The 25,827-nt window shown below is 42.4% G+C and overlaps 2 protein-coding genes across 2 annotated transcripts; both read right to left on the bottom strand.

The window, feature by feature from the left end:
• Positions 1–1,538: 1,538 nt before the first annotated feature.
• On the bottom strand, positions 1,539–2,944 carry LOC108148569 (mediator of RNA polymerase II transcription subunit 15). The gene is made up of 2 exons (XM_017275615.2): positions 2,754–2,944; positions 1,539–2,329 (listed from the first exon to the last, which is right to left on the bottom strand). The coding sequence occupies exons 1-2, from the start codon at positions 2,766–2,768 to the stop codon at positions 1,604–1,606; spliced, it is 741 nt and encodes a 246-aa protein (XP_017131104.1). The 5' UTR covers positions 2,769–2,944; the 3' UTR covers positions 1,539–1,603.
• Positions 2,945–7,238: 4,294 nt separating this feature from the next.
• On the bottom strand, positions 7,239–24,570 carry LOC108148893 (neuroendocrine convertase 2). Its single transcript, XM_017276203.2, has 12 exons — positions 23,960–24,570; positions 13,719–13,826; positions 12,473–12,743; positions 12,351–12,388; positions 11,810–11,886; positions 11,424–11,512; positions 10,734–10,909; positions 10,360–10,673; positions 9,495–9,728; positions 9,265–9,429; positions 8,815–8,932; positions 7,239–8,760 (listed from the first exon to the last, which is right to left on the bottom strand). The coding sequence occupies exons 1-12, from the start codon at positions 24,164–24,166 to the stop codon at positions 8,599–8,601; spliced, it is 1,959 nt and encodes a 652-aa protein (XP_017131692.1). The 5' UTR covers positions 24,167–24,570; the 3' UTR covers positions 7,239–8,598.
• Between the last annotated feature and the right edge of the window lie 1,257 nt (positions 24,571–25,827).

The raw sequence follows: 25,827 nt of genomic DNA, 5'->3' as shown, positions 1-25,827 counted from the left end.
GTTCTGCAAATTACATTTCCCCGTGGCCAATACTGTGCTATGTGCTCTGCTGCTGCTCCTGCCGCTGCTCTCAACCGCAGCGCCAACTGTTTGTTTAATTAAATTGCAAAAGCAAGCGGAAACAAAATTTCTCCACCATTTCCCCAATCCCCTTGGGCAAGTTATGGCCATGGCGCTGACCATCCTGCAGCAGTCATTTGTATTAATTGAATAAGAATTTCGCTTTAATCCGATATAGACAATATAGACGCTGGCCCATTGGACCAGGCCAAATGGCAGACATTTTCCCGCACTTCATGTTATAGCCCGTACATTTTATTTCTACGAGCACTCCGCTCCTTTTTTGAGTGTTTGTTGAGTGCTTTTATATCGCGTTTCTTGGAAATTACGCCACCGCATATATAGCAAATGCCAGACCCACGGCAATTGTTATTGAATCCTTCTAAATAAACAGAGAGTGAAACCCTGGGATGTGTGTCTTAAAGCGAAATTGGTCGAAAAAAAACGTCTTGGCCATAAATAAACACGCATTTGAAATTCAAACCAGGCCGTATGTGTTTTACCTATTTCACCTGCCTGTCGCGGCTAGACGGCCCTCTAATTAGCCCTAACGACAGGACATTTTTTATATTTTATCAATCCTTGACCCTGGGGCCCTCCATTAGCATGGGAAACTGTAAATTGTTTTCAATACTCGAAATTATTATTATATTAATAAATTATTCATGAGTATGGGGGCTGGTTGCCATCTGCCCGGGGGCACTTAAAGTATGAAATATGACAGGAACATGCAAGATAGGAATCAGAATCGTTCTCGACGTCCTCGCACTAAAGAAGGGCAAGGAAAAGTAAGGCACATGACAGGATCTCCCTGGCCACCGGCAACAATGCTCGACGGGGGAGGGTCCTTGAGTGGCCAGGAAGTGGCTGGGAGGAAACCAGCTGGTTCCTGCCCCTTGCTGCATATTGTATTCGCAAGATAATCGCCTTTAAAGTTTCACGTTAAAGCTGTCAGTGCTCGTGGTTAAGCGTCTGTCGATGACATTCCAGTTTCTTTTTCTTTCTCAATTTAACAGCGCTAAAAGGGCAAACTTCAGTTATTCAGCTCGTTTAGTCGTATTAAGGTTTTTGGTCCACAGAGTTTCTCTTTTACTGGGTTAGAACTAAAGCATAATAATTAATTGACACTTTTTAGGCAATTTTTCTAGTGATTTAAAATTAATGAAGATAACTAAGCAATAGTTTTTCAAAAATGTTATAATAATCTGAATAATAATCTGAATTAAATGTTAAAACAACTTGGTAATTGTACGTCTGAATTTAAAGGACTGCTGTTTGCTGGTCAAAACTAATTTGACATATAAGCTATTTTACTAACATATTTACAGTACCTTTCAGTTTCGGTAATTGATGTATTCCTCGAAAGCAGTTGTGGTTTTACCTTGGATTTAAAAAAACACAATTTTTGACCAAGGCGACAGTTTACTCATATGGGTTACACTTCTGCAAAACTTTAAGTAAAAAGCATTTAATTTCTGTATCATTTCTTGTATTTCTAGGATTTATACTAAGGACTTAAGTTTATTAACATAATTTACTTTGTCTATTTGCTGCGCAGCAGTGCCGCTGGCAAATACTTCGTGAGCGGCGTGACCGCCTGGACCTGGTTCTGGGCATCATTCTGCTCCTGGACATTAATGGCAGCGGGCGCTGAGCTAAAGTCCAGCACGGGTGCCACACCCTCGTCGGAGCTGCGGGAACTGCCGCCCAAGGAGTCGAACTGCTGCTGGATGAGCTGCTGGGCCCGCACCGCGTCCTCGGGTGTGCGATACTTGACGAAGTGCACCTCCGGCTTGTGGCTCTGGGCCTGGTTCTCAGTGGCCAGTCGCTGGGCCAGCTGGCCAATATCCGCCTGCTTGCTGAGCACATAGATGGCCGTTCGCTGCTCACTGGCCTGCTTGGCCAACTGGAGGGCAGCGTTGGTGAGACCCTGGTGCTCCGGCGACTTGATGAACAGTACGCGCAGGTTGCGCTTTAGCATGCTGGCAATGTGCTCGGTGGCCTCGCGGTCCGCAAACTCCTCCTCGGGAGCGGTGTAAGTGAAGAACTCCTTGCTGAACTCATCCGCAGCAGCGGGAATCTGTTGCTGCTGCTGCTGCCGCTGCTGCTGCGATTCCTGCTGCACCAGTTGCTGCTGCTGCTGCGTGGGTGTCGAACTGAATCCTGTGGCCTCGGCATCGATGAGTCCGGCAAATCGTCGGTCGCTGGCAGCAGCTTGGTAGTTGTAGCCCAGCTTGGCCGCCGAAACGGAGGCGATGAAACAAAGTAACTGAAAGTTGAGAAAATAATACAAATTAGCACGCAATATACTGTGAGAGTTATAAATAAATTATATATAATCCTGTTTAGTATGGCAGTTTAAATGGATTTTACTTGTAACATATATTTATCTGTATAAATACAAAAAAAGTTGTAATTTTAGTACTCTTCAGTTAAAATAATCTTCAAGTATATATATTCAATCCTTTATCAGTGGTTGTTCGAATTTTGAAAAATTCTAGATTCATGGCTCTTTAAATTTAAAGCTTGTTTTAGCTGTAAATAGATTAACTATTTGTACTATTCAAATAAAGACATAAATCACTTAAACACTCGTAACGTTTTATAACACTAATAACTTTTCACTTTCGAACTGAATTTAATAACTTTGTTTTACTTTCACTTAGTGTTTTTCCATAACTTTATTTACTTACCAGGAATCCGCGCATCTTGGGCAGGAGTATTTGATGGCTAGTGCTGAGGATCCGTTTACCACTCTTTAAGCTCGCTAACTGACGTTTATCGTTTGCATTCCGATGATATTTATACGAGCTCGCCAAATGGGAAATTGGAAATATGACAAATGATGGGCTTGCAATGTGCCAGCGTTTTTTGATTTGACTTGGCTATCGGGATCGCGATCGCATCGGTTTCCGTTTCATCTGCGGTTGCTGCAACTCTCGAGCTGCGCATGCGCGCATTGGCAACAGTCAATGGTTAATCGGAGATAAATGAGCTTTTAAGCGTTGACACAAAACCCCGTCTCGGGTTACGGGACTTGGGTTCGGCACTCAACCTGTTTTGGCGACCATGCAACCTAAGGGCGTTGCTTGTCTTACATAAATCTGCGGAACTACTCGTGTTTGAGCGGTCGGACATCAAAGCCGCTTTTCGCCACAACAACTGTGCAAAATGTGCATAATTAATTAATTAGCCGAGCGATTGCGATTTTGCATTTTTTTTGCGGCATGTTATGAACCCAGTTCAAAGCTCGCTTTTAACCTCATCATAGAGTCCATCAATATCGTCAGTCATCGCTTGAGTATCGACAGCAACAGTGGCTGCATAGTGTTTGTCTATTTGGCCAAAGAGCCAAGCTCAATAAGGGAATATTTCCCAAGCTGGCCAAGAAATCTTCACACATTGCCTCTGTTTACCCGAGCAATGGTTTTCCTGGTTCTGGACAACAACTACTGCCTTTAATTAGGTATGAATGGTACACAGGCAAGACACATGCATAAACAATATTTAGCAATAAATAGACACACACAGTCTCACTTCCTGCGGCTGAACAGTTTCTGGGCCGGTTAATTGTTCTGATTGTTGCACATAAATCTCGAGAGTGTTTATGGTCGTTGTGTGGGTGATGCCTACGATATGCTCTAATTGATAAGGCGGTCTGACCAACGTTCGAGCTACCAATTGAATTCATCACAAACTAGTAAAGATACACACCGAAAAAAGTTCTGATAGCTAACCGTCTTATATATACAATATCTCAAATTATGAATTTAACTTAACGACAATCACCGGTTCTTGAAAATGTATGCCAAATTGATTTACTGAAACTTTAAGATGTGATTAGAGTGGGCAAGAGGCTTTCATAAATACGAAAAAGTTCTTAAAAGTATTTTTTAGGGATATATATATCTTCTTGGCACTGTTATATGCCATTATCTTTGACATAATCACAATTTATTTAAACGTTTGAATTAAAAAAGGGTTTGCAAAGATATCAGATTGCTTATAAATACATTCTCAATGAGCACGTGTAGGGTTATGAGTTTTCCGCTCGGTGCACGGCATTGTGTGGTTCAGATTTATAGGCCTAAATCCCCAAAACATTCCATCAGACAGGCTGAGCTGGCCCTGGTCGACAACCTATGGCCAGGAGCAACAGGCCAGACTTCTCGGCCAGGCCCAAACAATGTCCATTTATGCGCATAATGAGGAGTCATACATCAGGGCTGACTACAGCTGCCGACGGCTGCCCATCATCCTGAGCCGTGGACGTGGGCAACTCCGAGTGACCAGTGGCCAGGGGCTAGTTTACATTTATAAATATGCATAATTTGTTAAAGGCCAAATGAAATCCTGGAACCGCCTCGAGGGGAAACCGAGCAAAAGGCTCTTCTAATTTAATCATTTTGCCCATTGGCACCGACGAATTCATTTAATTTGTTACCAAGCAGGAGTTGGGGGCCACGAAAGGTGCTTCAGGAGGAAGTTTTGGGGAAGGAGGAGTAAAAACCTATCAGCCTATTGACAATGACACCCGCAAAAAGCTGTGTGTCCGTAAGTAAACAAACTGCCCGGAGCCAAAGAAGGTATCAGTTCGGCTGGGTTGCCGGGATTCCTGTTGTTCGTAGTTCGTTGTTCGTTGTTCTGGTGATGGGGCCCTTGTTTACTGTTTATCTTTGCACAAAAGACAAACAGAACTACGGCCAAACAATGACAGTAACAATTTGGCAACGTCAAAAGTCGTAGGATGATAAGATTTATTTATAGGACCAATCGCAGTGATTGGCCGTGCGACTGTTTTGTTAATTAAAATTTTTTTAGGGCACGTGTGCGCGGGACTTGAGGCACTGGTAATAAATCATGACATCAGCAGCAACGGCAGGCGGTACACACACCAATTCCCCAGGGGCGGCAGCAACAGCTATTACCGTCAGATAATCGGGGCCATTAGGTGGGGCGCCAAAAACACAAATCATGACAGCATTAAAAGGAACAGATCGGCCGGTATCTGGTATCTGGTATGTGGTATCTACCCCAAAAGTGGGCAAAGGTCAGCAGACCGTTATTACACACAATTAGGGACTACACATTACAGAATTATCGAGACAGGGTGCTGAATTAAAGAGCAATTACCAAATATAAGCTAATAGCCGGCAATTGACATTTGTGTCTGGCCCAGAGCGCATTGCTCTACGAATTTTGCAAGCAAACAAGTTCCAGCAAGAAAGCAGAAAACAGAAAACAGAAAACCGAAAACAGAGCACCCGGGGCATTAATATTAATGAACTGCTCACACACGCGACCCCTGGCAGTTCATTAAAGTGTCAAACACTTTGTTTGTCCCGCAGACATGTCCGAGCGAAAAGAAAGTGGTCAAGAGCAAGAGTAACAGAAACAGAAACGACGACGACGACGACGACGACGACGACGGCAAATGCCAAAACCTGTTGCTCCCGGGAAGCTGTTTTTGGGAAAGAGGACGCTGGCGACGCCCAACTGGCCCAAAAGCGGGCAAGTTGTCACTATAAATGTGTCATAAATCAAAAACTTGTTACCATGTAACCAAATAGCTTCCCAGTTACATCTCATTTTTTGTTATCTTGTTTTGTGACAAACGCCCTTGACCATCGTGGCCATCGATGGGCCCATGATATCGCCTGCTAATTATGATTGATGGTTCCAGAGGCCTCTGCATTTATGGGGGATTTAAAGTTACTCCATTGCTGAATTGCAAAACTGAAATGCCAAATGATGTGCGATATTTGACAGGGAGCAATGGCCTGGAAAATGGCTCACACCGGATATTCTAAAGAACACGACTAAGAGAACAACTCGGACCTGCCTTTTCTTGTGGCCACGTTTCTACGCGGCCTGTCTTGGACGCCAAAAACAATTAGTATGACAATTTATCATATGCCCGCAGTCGGATGATTTATGAAGGCCTAAAAACAACACGTATTCGACACGTTGCGTTGTGTATACGCCATCGCGTCGCTTGCTGTGTGTGTGTGTGTGTGCTTATGTATTTGCTCCTGGGGGTGCGTCACATGTTTGCCCATTTCCTTCCTTCCAGCGGCCTGCTTGTTGCCTTTGTGCTATGCAATTTCTAGTTAATAAATATTTCCGGCTACAAACAAACGGAGCAGCAAAAAGCCGGCAGGACACGCCCGCCAAGAAACCGACTTCTAGGCGGATATCGCGCAATTAGTTGAGTCAACAATTAAAACTGTTGCCCTTTTTCACACAATAGTGCAAATTTAGCATTGCCCATATTAGAATATACGTTGAGTGGGAAACCTATAAATCACCGGCAATTAAATAGATACGAAATGAAAAAGCTATTAAATATTTCCCAGATATTGCGTCATATTAAATACAATTTTTTCGTATAGTGAGCCTCAGCAGGGCAGTAATCCCGTAACCCCACATCCTGCAGCTTTTACATGCTCGTTCTGGCATATTAATTGGCTTTCATTAATTATATTTTGAAAGCGTGTCCGGGACATGGCCAAAATAGTGTTTCATAATTAATTGACGTTCTTGATATAAAGAAAACGTATATAAAGTGTGGTCATTTGATTCCCCAGCAGGGTCCAATGGGAAAAAGCTCTAAAGGAACTCCTTTGTATAAATAAGCTTTGTACAGAAAGTTTGAACATGAAATTATTGAAAGCTTGTAAGTTACTTTTGGAGAGTTCCCTGTACACAAGCAGCGCGTGTAGAAAAGCATAAAATGAAGCTTTAAAGCATACACACTTGCACTCAAAAAAAAAAAAACAGAAAATTACCAAATTCTTGTAAAATACCTTATAAAATATATTCGCAATGTTGGAAACCCGTTTCGAATATTTGGAAAAAATTGTTCATGGTACAGAGAAAATTCACATAAGTCACAAGTTCCCACACAACCAAACACATTAAATCCGTTTTTTCTTAACTTTTATTTACAAAATTAAATTCTCTGTCTGTTTAATTACATGGAAATGGCAAAACCGCACCAAAAGACAAAAGCAAATTGAGCGCTATGGAGAAAAATTAGGTATGCAATTATATATCGCTGTTTGATGCACTGAACATCGAGCATTCACACATATTGATATTGTTTTGAGTGGTATGGTGCATCTACTGTGAGCTACTGCTTTGTATCTACAACATTAAAGATCAACTTAACATCCACATAAGATACATTTTGCGTTTATTCTTTTGGTATATATGTATCATACAATTATGCATATTTAGTAAATATTCGGTGTATGTATATAATGGTTATGCCACAGATTCCGCCAACACCTCTGCATGTGGTTTTTGGTTAATAATTACACATGTATATACTTCAAATATGGTTCTGTATATATAATTATATTCATTTCTCTCGCACATTATCGACAAACTTTAACAATGCGCTATATCTCAGTTATTAGACTAGGTAAAACAATCTGAATCTGTATCTGACGTTACGTGCTAAACTCTCTGCTCACCAATATAGGCTCTGCACTTGTACTTTAACATTTGTTTATGTTTTTACATAACACTCGCACCGTTTTACGTTACAATCGCTTGTGAATCCGGTTTCACACCATTAATGTTACTATGTTGTGGTTTTTTGGCCCCCGAAAGAAACTGAAAGGAAAACTATGTATGTAAATGCATTTCACACGTACGAGTCGCGAAATAAAAGCAGAGTTCGGCTTGCAACCAAAGTGAAGTGACAAATTTGTTCCGCATTAATGGGATTAACATTTTATGTTTTTGCTAAGTTTCCTTTAAGTACATATGTATATCCATGTAGGTATATTAGTGTATACAAGTATATAGTATGTTAAACAAAGGACGTAGCTTTAAAATACATGTAAATACTTTGTTTAGTTTGTATTTTATACTAGATAGAATTAAGAGTCTAACGGCATAGGACGCAGTTAAAGATAGGGTATGTATACATATAGATATTACACATTTACATAGGGTTTATCCTGGGTTCTTTTTTATTTTTTCTTCTTTGTTCTAAATCTTGTTTATATCTCTATTTCCCGCACTATCGCCTTGCCACGCATTCGAATACCTCCTATACCTGTTCTAATATTGTGGTTTATCATTGACATTCACTACATAGTTATCCGGGACACTCAACAGGTCATAAAGTTGAGTGCTGGATTTTGTATTCCTTTTCTTCTTCGGTAAATGTGCGCTTTGCAATTTCCAGAAATAGTTTAAACCGCAAATAAAATGATATCGAATGGCTTTTGTGGCACCCTGGGCGCTAGCTCGCCAAAAAGGAAAACTAATTACACAAATGAAAGCGATAAACAACGTTCTTTGCTTAAACGAACTTACAGTTCGACAGATTTAACGCGAATGGCAAATATTCGAAATTACAAAGAGGAAAAACGCAATGAAATCAATTGTTTAATCTCAATCAATCCTATTCCAAAATAAAACACAGCCAGCACTTTTATTGAACCTCACACTAAACTCGTTGATAAAACGCCAAGCTGCCTAATGGACGTCGCTACGCGGATGTTTATCTGCACCCGACCCCCTCTACTTCATCTTCTTGTCCTCGTGCGCCTTCTTCACGATGGCCAGCTTGGAGTGCGGCGAGGAGGGGTGCAGGGTGCGGTAGGGCGCCTCCTTGGTGCCATGGAGCACCAAGGACCATTCCAGCAGATTGCCGTGCCGGGTTTGCGGCGAGTTGAAGCGTGCCTGTTTAAGGATTAGTTTAGTGACATTGGACAAATCGAGTAGATCGTTTACTACCTCTAGTTTCCAGGTGCCCTGCGGATACTCCCCCCACGAGTGGGTGGTCATGAAGGGCCATTTGGTGAAGCCATCGCGGTGATCGTCATCGTTGGCGCGGCGCGACAAAATCATTGATCTGTTGGGAAACAAATCGACTTTAATTTTATGTGTATATTTTTATGAAAAAAGAGTAATAAAAAGATTTAAAAATAATCATTTTATGACCTCAGAAAATACGCAAGTTAAGATGCTTTGTAATTAAATTGATTTCAAACAGATTAAATTCGCCAAAAATAATATCATGATAGCTTAAATCTAGTTAAATTCAACAAAAAGTCATGCGAATAAAAAACTTTTTAAAAATGGTTTGGGTTTCAAATGTATTTAATCATTTAAAGGCCACTCCCGAACGCGAATCTCAATACGCCCCTGTAAGACTTTCATTTAATTTCTAACAAAGACACTTACTTGGTTCCCATGGGCGATGTAAGGAACAGCTCTAGGTCTCCTCGTCGAGAGGCATTCGCCGAGATCACCGCCTGGACATGCTCCAAGTAGTTGACCTCCGTGTCAGTGCCCTTGCAGGCATCGGTTTTGATCTCCCAAAAGAGCGAGCGACCCATGACGATGGCCCTGGAACAGCGGGCAACAAGAGGTTAAGCTGGTTTAGGCCAGGATATAGTCCGCAATTTACTCACTGTGGCTGGGTAAGCTCGCCCGCCTCACAATGGTATCGAGGTGGCACTGCATGCCACTGCTTGGACAGCGTGACCATGGCCCCAGCATCCAGGACGCCAAATCCGAAGAGGTGGTTGAACTCCAGGCCCACGCCGTTCATTGTCCAGTGGAAGCGGTTCTTGGCATCGAACAGCGAGTTGCGCTTCGACGTCAGCACCGTCAGATGCTGGATGTCGCGCCAAGTCAGCTGCGGACTGAAAGGATGCGTAGGTTGAGGTGGGATTAGCATAAATACATAAATTGTCAAAAAAAAGTGCACTGGCAAAAAGGATACGGCATTTTGCACCTTTTGCAAAAAGTAACCTATGGCATTTCTAGTCTGAAATAATTTTATTTAAAGAAATTTATTAAAAGCAAGATCAGCTACAAACAATATATGTTATATTTATTTTTCAATAAAAGTCAGTATTTAATAAAAGATGACAAATATTTTATTAAACTGAGCACACAATTGTAGCTAATTTGTGGTTCAGTTAAGAGTAAAATTTTGAAATGTTTTTTTTTGTTTTTAATTTTTAAAATATGGTTTCAATGTATTAAGGTGTAAATTAAACGTGTTTGAGAATCTAAGCAGTATGGTTAGTAAATAATATATGGAAGATAGTAATTTACTTACTTTACCTTTACTTAAAAAATCTTAAGAATACGGTTTTAATAAATTGAAAACAATTCGAAGCATGTTCTTATCTTTTTTCTTTCAAGGATTACTTTAACAGGATAACTAGCTTGCATTCGCTTTTACCTAATTCGGGATGGTTGAAGACTTTTTGGGGTCCACTAGCTTTAAAGTGTATCAATTTTAGGGGGGGGGGCAGGATTACTCACTTGGCCTCCAGGGCCAGGGCAAAGACGCCCGCTGCTTCGGGTGCCGCCGCACTGGTTCCCGAGTGGGTGGTCGTACACTTGCCGTAGAGGTCCGTTGTGGCAACGCCCGTGTTGGGGTCCTTGGCACCGTTGCTGAACGTGGACGCCAGCGTGGAGCTGCAGCTCTCGTCGTAGTGGGCGTTCTGGCCGTCGTTAATGGCACTGTTAATGGAAATGGTCCACATGGAGGCGGCGTAGCCGTCGCAGTTGCAGTCGTCCTCCTCGCCGCCGTCGCCGGAGGCCCAAACGTAGATGTTGCCCAGGCCATTTCGACCCTGCGGGTGGCGAGAAAGATTAGCCATAAATTCCGGGGACTGAACCCAGTTCATCCATACCTCATTGACGCCCTGGACTATCGCCCGCATGGTGGCGTTCCGGGGTCCATCGACCGTCTTGCCGTCGTCAGTGGGACCCCAGGAGGCACTGTAGATGTGGATTTTGTGCGGCTCGTGGCCCATGGAGTTGGCCTCGATTAGGTCCGTCATGTACGGCTGATCCAGCATGCGAATTCCTGCGGAGCGGGCGATAAGTATGCATTAAATCTAATGGCGGAAATTATAAATCAATATTTATACGACCCCCGCCCCCCACCACTTTCACTTGGCGTTTTATGGCGATCGTAAAAATTGCACTGCATTTTCCGGCTCCGCCTGTGCTTGCTCGAAATTTTTCCCGATTTTTCACATGATTTCTCCCTGGCGGGCGATAAAAATGACAGATAACAGCCCCGGATTTGCGACCACACTTGTTGCCTTCCAATTCACCTGGGAAAAAGCGCGAATTTCCCCAGCTCGTGTGACATATTTTTGGAAACTCAATTTACAATTTACAATGACTGAACGCGCTCCATGAACTTTCCTTTTAATAACGCACATATCTATGTGTAGCTGCCAATTGAATCAGCCTGCTTTTCGCGGATTACGCTGCGTATGCCTAATGCGATTTATCAGCCCAAAACTTTCAAGGTCAGGACCTCGCGTAAACGCATATATATTTATTCAGAGGGATTTACCAAAGCCACTTACCTGCGATTTTGCTGTCATAAGCAACGCCAACGCCGCAAATTCCATTATCTCTGGCAGCAGCCACCTCGCCGGCACAGCGAGTTCCATGGCTGCAAAAGACAGTGGGGGTTAAACATTTACAGACGATTTTCCATCCATTAAGCAGTGCGTTTTATTAGCCGACGCACAGCAAACAAACTAGCAATTGAGCAGCGAAGGTGCTTAATGAATGAAATTCTCGGGTCTCAACAGCAAATAGCTCTTAATGCCACAACTGAATTTCAATTACTAAAAGTTTGCTGTGCAGAACAGAAGAAAGGGCAGCTTCTAAATTCCAGTTAAATCATGAATTCCAGTTTGCTAGCAAGGGCATTTTCTGCGAATCCTGGCCAAGGGAATGCGCTTACCTGTTGAACCAGTCGTCGGTGTACCGGGGATACGGAAAGGGATCGTTACTGCTAAAGTCATAGCTGGCCTCGGCGTTCTGAAAAAGAGTAGGTGAATCCGTATAAAAATCGGCTACACATGTGAACAGAGTGTGCGGTAAGCTTTGGGGAAAATTGTTCAATTTATTTCGTAGCATGTATATTTGGTTTCTGCTAGTCTCTAGACCATTCGGTAGAGCTGATTAAATTTGCATGGCAGTGAGCCACTTTGACAATAATGATGGTGGAAAGTTTTAATGTCAGGAAAAGTTTACGCTTTCAGCTTCAATTTCCCGCAAACTTTTTATTCCCATTAGGGTTTCAACAGTCTGTTGTTGAGAAGCTCAGAGGCTAAATTAAATCGTATATATATAAAACCTCAATCCAGCAATTGTTGGCTATGAATATCTCCACATTTGCGACTGATATGTGCAGTAATCCAGAATTTAATTAAAAGCTCGCAACGGTCAGAGTTAATTGAAATGGTTTCCAGCTTTTCGTGTGTGGGGTTCGCAGTACTCACATAATTAAATTTCAGATCCGGATGCATGTAGTCCACGCCTGGCCAGCAAATGAAATAAAATGAAAAGTTGATAAACCAGTCGATTGGATTTCATGTGGCCATTCCGAAATTAAAATACTCACCATCGTCCATGATGGCCGTCGTCACGTTCTTCCCGGTTATGCCCTGGGCCCAGGCGGCCTGCACGTTCAGATCAAGCCGCACCTTGCCGCCGTTCTGTCCGGTGTTTTTTAGGTACCACTGCATGGGGAAGTACGGGTCGGTAGGCTCCTCCTCAATCCGGTTGGCCTCGCCCACTTTCAGGTCGAACTTCATGCCGTGAATGGCGGGCACTGCCGGCCGCAGACCCCGTTTAACCCGCTTGAATCCCGGCTGTTGCACGGCCGTGTGCACCTACAGAATGGGTATTCCATTAGTGTTAAGGTCGGAATGGTAACCACAAAGGGGTTGGGGCCCATTTGTCATAGAGGCCGAACTCTATGTAAGTGCCTAGCATGCGGGTCATTGCTATGCGTGTGTGGCTGTCACTCTAAAGCTGTACAAACAGCTGCGAACAAGAACGAAACGACCTAGTTTCCATGCCAATTTCCATATTGTCCTGCCCAGTGCACCCTCTGTTTGTATTTTGCATTTGGCACGCCGATTACCGACAATGGCCCGCTGGCACGTTCCAGTCCGGTGGACAAATGGACAAATGCACATCCAATCGCAATGCAATCGATGTCCGTTATGCAGAACGATAATCAATGTCCGGTGCAAACAATTTTGGGAACTTGGGGCATGAACTCTGGCATTTGGCATTTGTACGAGCAACAAACAATGTTAAGTGCCAACCTACTTACACCGAGCATAAAGTTATCTGTTTAAAAATATAATCCTTATTTTCCTGGCTTAATTCTTAACAAAATAGTCTAAACTAAGTGGGCTTTAAGCTCAGAAAACGTATCTTACTGGATAGTTAAAAACTATCTATCCAGGAGAAAAAGAAAACAACTGTACTTAAATATTTTTACTAAATAATAGGAATTTTTAGTAAGCAATTACGGTAAATTAATAATTCAAAAATTCCTTTAATGCACTTTATAAATTCACTTTCTCATTATACCAATTATTGACTAACTATGATAATTATTATTAAGACTTGAAATACTTTACAAACAAATCATGCTGACCTTCGAATTGTAAGGAAACAGTTTGTGAACATTTTTCAAAGTACCCAATGAATATTTAATTTCCTGTCTGTATGCATTCCGATGCATTGAGCACGTTTCTACCTTATTTTCGCGTGAACTAGCAATAAGTGTGGCAGGCTGTGTGCAGTTTCCCTTTCGGCCTTGAGAGGAATTCACGGCATTGCCACCTACTCACCGCTGGATGGCTCTTGAGGGCCCGTGTGTGCGTCAGACTCCTCCTGGAACGGGCGTGGGGCAGGGTCCGGTGCTTGAAATGATACTCGTGTCCGTCGGCGCCGACCAGCTGTAAAGAGTCCAGAGTGTAAGGCAACATTTCATTAGATGCTGTGGCATTTTAATTGAGGAAAACACATTAATGCCCTGCTTGTTTTGCGCCTAGAAGCGTTACCCGTAATTGCGCTCTAATTGAGTTTGGCCCCAGCTATTCCTCACACATTCTCTTATAGTGTGTGTGCCCATAATTGTGCTCTAAATTGCCAGTCATAATCATCATGCGCTGCAACAGAAGCAGGAGCAGGAGCAAGAGCAGGAGCAGCAACTCCAACATCATCATCGTTAATTGGCTTTGGTAAATTGAGTGCCAGTAGCTTGGCCAAGACCAAGCCAGTAATTTTCCGTTTTTCCCCACTGCAATTTCAGTGAAAGGCATCTCGAGTTTCCACAGGATACGTGCCGGGCCTTCGGGCCGAACCCACTTTCACTTGGCCAATGGCAGGCCGCCCTTGGGAATGGTCCACTATTTTTGGTCTACACTTAAAAATCATCTTAAGTCAATATTTTTGACTCGGAGTCTGAAGGGAAACCTCGCGAATAAATTTTGCATACTCAACAATTGCAAAATTCTGACACATTTATATTTAAAAAGTAGCAAGAGTTCCTTTATCCAGACTAATTTTAACACAATAGAAATAAACATTTATGCTGATTAAGTCCTGTTAAAATACCTAAAAACCAAACCTTATAAAATTAAAAAAAAGGAAGCAGACCATTGATTATCCACTTGGATTCTCCCAGTGTGCGTTCTTTGATCCGCCTGCAACATGTTGCTCATCTCTAAGTTATTGGACACTCGACCAGCTGCTGGGCATCGTTTAGCTATCGCCTTTTTGGACGAGCGACTGACGTCCTGCATAATTCAGGCTTACATCGTGATTAATTAGGAGCTGTGCGGCGTTGAGTGCTTCTGCTATCAATTCATAATTCGTGTAAAAGCGCCTCAATAACGGAGCATTAATATTAATGCTATTGGCGATGACAATGCCATCAATTTGCCAGGAACCAGCGGACTGTGAATCTATTCTTATAACTCCACTCATTAACCAAATGAAAATGAAAAGAATGCAGGCTTGAAAAGCTTTGCGGAAGGAGTGCTAAGCACACGTGGTTAATTGTATAAACCTTTCCATCGAGTGACTAAACAAAGGTCTTGCAACCCATCAACGTGGGCTTATGCAAAACCCGCCAACGCGGCCGTTTTAAGGATTCTCTCCTGTTTCGCAGCAGCATTAAAATTAAATATGTATAAGGAAAGATGCTTTCTACTGGTTTGCCTGCTATGTCGTTTATGGCTTCTCTGACCGCTGTCTGAACATTTTCAATTCGGCCTCAAAACTTTGGCCAGGGTCGACAAAACGGGTCGAAGGAATGGCGGAATGTTCTTTGATCAGCCGAAAATGCGTAATTTTGTGTAGGCGTTGAAAGTGTTTAATAATTTTCAAGTATTAATAACAGCTACACTGAACAATTTTGTATTGTGTAATTTTATTTATTTTAATTAAGTTAATTTATCTGTTTTAGATAAAAAATTTCAGTTCGGCTAAGAAGATTTAGTTTAAAACTATAAACCAAAAGTTCAAAGACTTTTCATGAATTATTATTTGAGGCCTTTACTTTTTTTCTGCATTAAGATATGAAAAAATATCCCGATTTCTCTGTATACATCTTTCACAAATATTCCCCAAATTGTTTGACTCGAATTCGGTTTTCATTTACAGACTTTATGTCACAAATTGATAAATTCCTAGCCAGCCACGTCAGCGACTGCCACGGCACCACCAGTCAATAAAGGGCTCCACCCTTCACCGCCGAAACTGGACGACTGGAGATGGGGTGAGGGTGCAAATGGGACACCACTGGTTTACTTAGGCGCCAAGTGCCGCGCATAAGTAAGCAGGGAAACAACACAGACAAGCCGCGAAGTTCGAGGGCCATCAATCCGTTGACTGCTGTCAATCACAGTTCGTCGACAGTTTGACAATGCGAAAAGTGGGTGGACGGGGCAGTTTGGCTATTTTTATGCCCTGTTAATTCGTGTGTAAATTACTCAATGGGTATTGCAACAGCTGGCCAACTGGCTGTTTGGCCAATGCCAGTTTAATGGACTTCCTAAGCATGTTGCTCACGGAGAAAAACAGCGAACGCGAAAATGTAGATAACGATAGCATTGCGTATACGTACAGTGGGCGATTTTGAGCGCCCACATGAACAATGGCAGCGAATTAACTAATCTGGCCGACCACATGCCGCTAAATTGCTTGCATATTTTTAGATATCCCCGCATAATTTGCGGATTCTTCTTCATAAACACAACATATGGAGCTTGACAGTGGGAAGCAAGTGAAAGTATAAGTAAAAGTAAAAGTAAAAACAAAACCTCCAGCGAGGGATATATGCATGTACGATGTACATATATAGTATGTGGGAGGAGCAGAACACAAATATTAAGAGCAACAAAGCACGACATCTAATGTAGCAATATAGCTGCCATTGTGTCTGTCCAGGGATGTGTGCGTATGGCTTGCCATTATAAATATAATGTGACACATTGGGTGATAACGGGGCTGGCAGACGGTGTGGCTAAAATAAAGTAAGGACAGCGCCAGAAGCCGTACACAAAATGGCAGCTGTTCACCACCCCTTTTTGTCTCAGTGTGTGAGTTATTTAAGCTCAACAGCGCCCACACGTTTCATTTTTTTGCGTATGGCAGCAATGGCTCGCTCACTCTTAGCCTGCCAAAATGGTGTCTATAATTAGTTGGCTGCCGCATTTAAATAGCAAATTTACTAACGAGAAGCCGTTGACATCTACGCCACTTGTTGCTCGACAGCCTCCGTACTTTTTGTCTGCCAAAGGAACAACAGCTGTGTAGTTACATCACTCACTAGTCGGAATGTGGGCGCTCGCCGCTGGATAATGGCCACCATAGGTCGCCTGAACCGTGGCACGTCATCTCTCCAGGACCGTCAACATCAGAAATTTATGGATTTTCACTCGGCCCGCGCCAATGCACGAAAGGTGAGTGAAAAACTCGCTGAAAAAGCTAAAATATCAGCAGCAGCGCTGTGCATGACACTGACAGCTTCCAGATATGCACGACCATGTATTTATGCCGCAGATATTTCACAGGGGCTGCATAAATAGCACACAACAGTGGGCGGATGAGTGGATGGGCGTTTGTGTGCTTTGGAGCTCAAAGTATGCACACAATGGGGACTTTAACTTGTTAATACAGCTCTCTTTGTTTACCTTAATCGAATTCTTGTTCGGTCAGCCGGCAGCAGTACACACTGTGGTGGGCATTCAACAAGTTGAGCAAGCAAAATTGCTTTTTAAATTCCCTTTAAGAGCTTATAAAATATTTATTTATTTAGGCATTGCAACCATATTAATATATGTATAGCAGAAGAAAAGAGAATTTATTATTAGCATGCATTAGCATTTTCATACTCCAAATTCCGAAAGCTGCATATACTTTGAGCAATGAAAGCTTTATAAAAATAGCTATGTAAGCTATACACATTTTTGGTTTACTCTTTAAGCTTAACAAGTATTAGGTATATTTTAAATAATCGGCTTAACACCGTTCAAAGGAGTGTTGCGTTTATTGCATACAGCTGCATACCATCACATTACAAGGTAGATGCTTTTCTTATTAAGAATTTTATGAATTTCTGGAAACATCCCTCATTATTTGTCACCCAACTCATGTGAAAAGTGAGCAAGAGCATATACGAACTGATCTCAGATGAAATACATTACGCAACATTCGCATTTCATTTGTATCCGCTTTTTGAACGGTCGAGGAAAAACCATTCATCAATTTATCCGCTCAGTTAGTCAATGGCCCGGTTAAGTTAACCGACGTCAGCAGCAGCCGTTTATCAAGGGCAGGCGCAGTCACTTTATCAGAAGCTGGCCAATTTTTCTAGTGGCATTAGCCGTTAATAACTACTGGCATACACATAATATAGATAGCAGTCGGGTTACAATGTGATAAATTTGTTCGCGATTCGCAGTGCAACGTCGCTAATTAGGAAAAATGGCAGCTCCATCGCAAACCCTCTCCCATTCCTATTAATTAATCAATCAATAATGGTTGGGCTTGTTACTGCACTATTGTGTTTGCATAAATTATTGCTGCAAGCGAAAATCACTTGTGCAGACTGCTGAAATCGAAACCCGAACGATAGCATTAAAGTGTGATGGTATAGAGAAAAGCAACATCAAGTGTTTTTTTCCCTTCACTGACAGGAATGACACTTTTATTCCATTCAAAAATGCGAAAAAGCGGCAAAACAATGCAAATAAGCGTGTTTAGATTGACAGCTTGGCGATCCGCACAAATCCAGTCGTCAATAAATGGCATGCAAATTTACAGAGCCCTAAAATTAGAAGACCTCGATGGCAGGTGGCAAATTGGAGAAATGCAAATGAGTGTCCTGGCCGGGACTCGTGAATAATTCAGCAGGATGCGGCAAAAACAAACAGCTGCGCACAACGCGACTAATAAGCTTTGATTGAGGCTTTTGGCATGTGCCCGTACTTGTGGCATTTGATTTGCTGGCTGGCTCAATGGCAAACGTTTCTCGAATTGAATTAAACTTCTTCTACTTTCACTGAGCTTTGCTGCCACGTTATAAAAATGAATTAAAGCTGCAGTTGCTAAAGGAAGCTGAAACAAATCACGATGCATTTGGACTCTTTTTGCATCTGGGTCAAATGTAAGGGCAACGCAATTAAAAGCAAGGAAATGGTACTAGAGTGCGACCCGACCCTCTGTAAGCTCTTAAGACGCTTTCCTATTCGGAGCAGGGCAGAGGCAGCTTGGCAGCTTGGCCGCCGGCACAGAACATAATTATCTGCTGCGCTCTGTTGACATTGACATGCCAGCTCTGGGCAGACATTGCGTATGAGCGATTTCTCAAAGCAAACACTGGCGACCCGACATTGTTTGCAGCCATGCCAGCTGGCAGTTGGCTAATTAAATTTTAAGATTTTCATCTAATTTCATCGAAACGAAATTTGCCGCATGGCAAACAAAACTTCTACCAACTGACCTTTGACATTCGCAGGCGTGCACACGCAAAAGTCCGACCTGCAAAAATGTAATTATGTATTGTGTTATTCACACACTCGTTTATCAAGTGCAGACGCTTTGGGAGTGAGGTGCCGAAAAGTTTTTTAATTATTTACAAAAAAACAAGCGGCACGTTTTGCCTTTGTGCTTGCCTCGGTTTCGTTTTTGTGGCACTCGAAGTATTTGCCTTTGTTGAGGCCAAAATATTTGACAAAACTTTGAATCGAGTGTTGATTTATTAAATTGTTTAGTCGCAACGGCAGGCCGACAGCCAAGGACGCTCGAAAGGAGCCAAATCAGGAGCAGGAGCAGGAGCAGGAGTGCGCATTAGCGACACCTGTCCGACAGAGACATCTGTGCGAACCCAGGAGCACGGTCCATTGGTTCCATTATAAGAGCTGATCCACACTGAGCCAGGCAGCTTGTTTACAACTTGTCTATTTTTAGTGCCTCCCCTTTTTCCCCCACCAAATGAATATCCGTTCAAAACATCGAGAAAAGTTGAGCAGCCACCGAGCTTAACTAGTTAAAGCTCGGTGACACTTTTTGTGAGACCCAAAAACTTTTTAATTAGCATTAGTGCCTAACGAATCCCTGCCCCACTCTGAATATGATATTAATAGTTAAAAACATATTTACCAAATGATATACCCAGGGACTGACGTTGGCCTAGGTTGCGTAACCATATCCCAAAATTCAAACGAAAAACTGGCAAATATTTGCCAGATGTTGGGCTTCCATCGTCACATTTTCACAGGGAAGTGTAATAAGTTACCTGTTTAAGGTGAGGTGGCTTTGGTAAAGCTATTAAGCTACTGTCAATCCTTTAGTGTGATCAAAATCGCAAGAAAATATGTCAAAGTAACTTTGATTGAATTGAATTGCAACTTTAAAAGCAAAAATAACTTGTTATATTAAAAGTTTAGAGTGGATGGCACTTTCATGTTGCTCCTTTCATTATATCCTGTCCATAAAGTTTTGCTAGTGTGCGTCCTTAATTTAAAATAGTGTAAGGAGCACACATTCGGCTTTTACTTAAATCAGAACTGTTTATAAAAAATACTGTTCAATCGTATTTAAAAAAAGGTTGCATTTGCCAACATTGTTTATTTGTATCCCTAATATGAGCAAAACAACCAGACAAAACTACTTTTAGCCAATTGTTGTATTTAAAATATCCATTTGTGAGAAATTGTTGTGATCGGGCCCCGACAAAAGGCAGTCTTTGTCCGACAAAGGACTATCGAGCTGCTTTCCAGGGCTAAAAATAAATAAATAATGCGCCTGGACTTGGCCCACAACACTGCGTATACGTGATAAGGCATTGTGTGCAAGTGGGCAAAGTGTGTGCCTGTGGTTTTCGGGGCCTCACCCTGCGAACCTTTGCCCAGGCCAGGCATCTTGAACTCCAGCTGCGTCTCTGTTTGTCCAGCAGTTTCACTGGCCTGTGCCTCCTTTGTTTGTCTTGTATTTGCCAACATATGCTAGCCTTGGGTTACAAATGTCCGTGCCTTTAATTTGCAACCATCTGGGCGAGCGAGCACCGAATTTGTAGACTCGTTTTTCATTTTGCATAATAAATGAAAGGAAAACAGCCAGCGATAAGCAAACGGAGACGAATGTGCCAAAGTCCAACCGCAAAGTCATTGGTACATTTGTCTTCGCAGATCAACTCTTCCCGTCCGCAACAAAATACGTTTTGGTTTTTTTGTGGCCATGGGAAGTTCGCTATTCCGCAGTAAGTTGCGGATATGCAGGCCAACTACGGGCACTCGTTGGCATCGTTGGCACTCTTGCATAATTTATGAGGAATATGAAACTATGCATAGTAGATGAGCGTTGACAGAGTCAAAGACTTCGGACAGATGTAGGACAAGCTTAAGCGAAGCAAATACTTGAGAAATGAGGTGCTCTAAGAAGGACAGAACTAAAATCAATGACATATTAAGTATGAACCCATTGTAACTTTTAGATATATTACTTTAAGTTTACTTTTATCTATGTCATATAATTGTTATTGTAAAAGTCTTATTTATTTGGTTTTTGTTTAAGACAAAAAACTGCAATTTTTATTTTACGCTTACATTTGCCTTTTAAAAATTAACTAAAACTGCAATTTAACAATTTAAGTGACTTTTTAAAATTCACTTTTGTTTTAGGAAATACAATTTTCTTCATTTTTCCCCGTTGGTTCATAAACGTTATGGTAAGAAGCTACCTACAACCTAACATAGCTGCAATCCCCATTGTTGCTGCTGTTCTGGGGACTTAAGAGAGATTTTCAAACAGCAACACCAGACGGCAAAGGGAAGGAGGCTTATAACTAACGCCTGTTGCCGCTGGCCACGTCAAAGGGAGTCCTGACTTAACGCCTTATGCAAGGATTTGGCTCACAGCCCGACAATGACGACAAGCGGCTCAGAAGAGAGGCGGCGGTCGGGAGGGCATAGCTCACTCACAGGTGAGTTTGTTAGCTTTTAAAGTTAGTACACACAAAGCAACACATGCACACTATGCATGCTCAAAGGCTCAAAGCCTGGTCGTTGGTAAACTTTTAATCATTGCAAAGACAACGTGCCGCTTTGTGGCATTAGCCAAAACTTTGGAAATCATTCTAGACCAACCACTGGGCATAATATTGCAGGGCTGCTCATATTAAACCCAACAACTGCGTGGGCAGAAATCCTGCGTGGGCAGTAGGCAAGCATATGTATTTACTTGAGCACGAAATTGACTTTCGCTTTCTTGGCCTTCGACAGATTCTTATTTAAATTGTGGGCCAGCAATTACAATCAGCGGGGAACGAGATTTATTTAGATTTGCACGGCAATAGCTGACTGAGTCTAACGTTTTACTACCGATAAGGTCGTAACATCAAAGGCAATGAAATCTAAACACAGTCATCGTCAAAGTCCCACAGATAAGATGCGGCGTATACGCAATATCGATTGGAATGAGAGCAAAAGTGTGTTCCCGGTCCCTCCGTGAGTTTGCCCTGGGTAAGCACCCACATTCGGTTTGGGATACATTTTGATTTGTATGCGGCGATAGCGTTTGACGTAAAAGCAACAGATTTCAATCGAGTTTTTTCGTTGTTTTTTGTTACTTCTACATGTGCCGCAATTTTATTACAAGGACCACACCCACGCAGTGCCATGGGATTTTTGGCAATTATCTAAAATCAAGTTCGAAGTCCGACAGAAAGGCCAACAGGCTGCCATTTGTCGGGTGCCTATTTTTAAAACGTCGACCAGGAAAATCAATTAGTTCTGATAGGAAATACTTTTGGGATTAGAGTGGGGAATAACGAAATCAATAAATATTTACCAGAGGCTCGACAACAAAATAATTGGAGAGAAAATACTTATGCTTAATTGCGATTGCTAAGGGGAAAAGTTCAACAGCCATTTTTTAAGATTGCTTTACGACTCCTTTTTCCAAAGAAAATCATTCCGAGGCAATTAGTCCTGGAACAGGACTCGTGTATACGCTTGTGCAGTGTCCATGGCAACTATGGCAAGCAATCAGCTTTGCTGCGGATGGGGGCGGATGAGATTGCGCCATTGCAAACAGCATCGATGTCGCAATAGAGCCAGCGGCTAACAAGGACATCTCCCAGTTGAAGGAACGTGGAGGTGGGGCCTCAGGTGATGGTTGGATATCCACTTACCAAGAAGTAGGCGAGTTAATTGGTTCTAGCGCCTGCCTTTGTCGACCCTCTTGTCCCCTGTTCCCCTAACAGTTGGTCCAATCGCACTCTAGTTGTTATTGATGTACATAATTAATTGCGTCTGCTCTTCTCTGGAATTCGCATTAATCCTGCAATCACCGAGTGATACATTTACCTAATCTGTGGCCGTGCAACAAGTGCGCGTCATAGCTGTCAACCGCTGACAGGATTGGGCAATGCATAACTTTGACGGATGCCAGCCGCATAACATGGTCCCAGTAGGATCGCAATGCTGTCGGGATTATAGAACACTTACTAGCCTTGCACTGAGAATAAATAAATATGGTTACCGCAACACGTATGTTATTTCAATTAAAAGTTTAAGTAGTGCGGAAAGCAAATTGCTGTAGTAATAATGTAAATTTAATAAACATTTGCAACGCAGTTAAAGAGACATTTCCGACCCTATAAAGTATCCATATATTATTGATCTGTATCACTAGGAGAGTCGATTTAGAGATGTCTGTCTGACCGTTCCTACGCAAACTTGTTTCCCAGGTTTGTGTTTCTAATGCAGTAAGGATATAATTAAGCCGATTCATACTACTAAATCACATAAATCCCACTGGAACAATATTTGAACAAATTATAACTGCGCTGCTTTTCCCTTTATTTGAATATACTTTGAGAAATATCTATTGTTCAATGCATCAGTACTAAGGATTTAAATTTATTTAAATTTAAAAATCTATAAATCGTTGTTTCAAAAATCGCTTAATTTCTTGTAAGATTTTATTTAAATTTTAAATGATAAACAGAAGCTATAAGGGAAGGAATAATTTTGTTATGGATAAATTTTAAATTTTGTTTACATAATTAGAGATTGGGATTAATGGGATAAAGTTCAATCTAGTGTTTTTTAATTTATTTTCACCAGTGTTAAAAACAGGTCAGCATGTCGCAAACAGAAGATAATTTAGAGTGAAATTACCGACCTATAATGATGCTATTTCCCCCCCATGTGGGACTATGTGTAGAAGTTTATTTTCGCCACTTTGACCTTGGCTCGAATGCAATCGCTGTTTAGCATGCAATGCGCAAATTTGCGCCTAGCAGTATGCAACGGAAACTCCGCTCTGCCGACGGAAGTTGGCCAATGCCATAGCCGAAAACGGCGGCAAAAAGCCAGTGTGAATTTGGGCACGCTCCTGTCACCCACATAAACGCTCATTCACACAATCACACAAACACTCAGACACGGAGACACAGAAGCATGAGCGGCCCACGAGCAATCACAATTAACGCCTGTCAACCTGAAACGCTGGCAACCTGCCTCAAAGACCCGGCCGTCGGCAGTATAATCATTGATTTTTCACAGAGTCCACTTACCGGGCCTAGGTTTTCGAAGCCGTACTTGTCGGCCACTTCATGGGCGAACCCGTTGGCCACTCCGCGCCGGAAGCGCACCAGGAAGGAGCTGGTGAACACGGACGGACCGCTCAGTCCGACACCGCCTGCTCCTCCTCCCGCTCCCGCACTGGCCAAGTGGAGGAGCAGGAATGGGGCCAACAGCCAGCTCCATGCGGCTGCTGCCATGGAGTTCAGATTGAGCGCCTTGTTTCTCCTGGGTTTCTCCTGGCTCCTAGCTCCTGGTGACGATGGGGCAACGCTGGCAGCTCGGGGGGTGTCCTTTGGTGGGGCTATTAAGGGCTGATGGGGTGACGAAAATAGGCGCCGCGCTTCACTGCACTCTCAGTGTTTTGTTCGCCTTCGAGTGGAACCAGGATCAAGTTACTCGGCTGGAAAACTGACTTGGTGGTGGCTGCAATTTGTTTTCCTTAATCCTGCTCCGTGTGTAATTGTGCCCCTCCTGCGGAGATTGTTGTGCTTTCCTTCCGCTTGTAGTTTTAGTTATTACTTTTGTGTGAGCTCTTGGTGCGCTGCCACAAACTTCACTGGGGCGCTGCGCGTTGAGAACTGTTTGCCAGCGGTATCGACGGACGCCATTATGAATGTCCGTCAGGCGACGCGGCGGAGGAAAAGCTCGCTCGAAAGCTCGGAAAAGCAGCCGAAGCGCAAGCCGCCGCTACCCACTCAACGCACCCCTAAGCGCACCTGCTGCTGTCCCGCTCGCTCCCGCAGTGGAGTACGCAGGACATCGTCAACGGGGCGTATTGACAATTTGTTTAATGTTTGCACTACTAAATTAGAAATGCACATTTCAAAATCACAACAAAATTGTGAAGAAAGAGAAAGAAATTAAAAAAAACAATAACTAATTATGTTAATTCTTGATCAAAATTAATCTAAGGAATACCTATAAAAAATGTACTAACCTTAAAATTCAATCCCCAAGTTAGCTTCATTAACAATTAAATTATTTACTTGTATTCAATTAGGTGCGAAATAAAGATTCTTACAGAAATAACTACAGTTAAATTCATACAAAAATTAATTATTTTCTGGAAAAATAAAGTTAATAAGATGTTGTAAACTTCATTAAAATTTCCAAACGAATCTTACAAAAAACATAATATATACCAAAATTGCTACGTAAAATAATTTCGAACCCCCAAAAAAATATATTAGCACGCCACTGAGTAACCGAAATTGCTCAGCTGCGTTAGCTAAGCTTTTACTTTGGCTTTTTTCTCGAACTCCGGCTTTCCTTCACGGCTGACTTGGCTTTTGCAGCGGTTCTAGCGGCCCGTAGACGTCACCACTTTGGCCACCCACAACCACTCCCGTTTTGTACTAAATTAAAGCAACTGTTTTGCCATTGGTTTATGCTCCTCCATGAACATATGGCAGCATACTTGACTTTCGCCGACTTTCGACTCGATTCGACTTTAGTCTCCGTCGCCTGCAGAACTCAAAGGGACGACTATTCATAAACACGAACGCAATTGCCTCTTACGCGTAATAGCTGCACAAAGGGCTTCAACTTTGACCTTAGCCCAAATAGGTTCATAAAGCCACCAGCACAGAGCCCAAGCCTTTAAACTGCAGGCCAAGCAGAAGCGAAGACCGCTGTGGGGCAACTTTCGCCGGCTTTTTATGCCAGCTTGATTGTTTCAACGACGTTTAAGTGCGAGATGGGAATTCTCATATTTTGATTTCATTTGCCATAAATTCTTCTTTCCAGGGAAATCCCTTTTTGGCTGCCTCATTGAATTTTAAACATAAATTTATATACTTTTCAAAAATTGATGGTGAGGATAATACCAGCTTGACTGGATAAGAATAAATTCTAATTA

This window comes from Drosophila elegans, unplaced genomic scaffold (genome assembly GCF_018152505.1).
Source record: "Drosophila elegans isolate 14027-0461.03 unplaced genomic scaffold, ASM1815250v1 contig_476, whole genome shotgun sequence".
NCBI lineage: Eukaryota > Metazoa > Arthropoda > Insecta > Diptera > Drosophilidae > Drosophila > Drosophila elegans.
The sequence above is the reverse complement of the archived record's forward strand: the minus strand, read 5'-3'. Positions and strand labels throughout refer to the sequence as shown.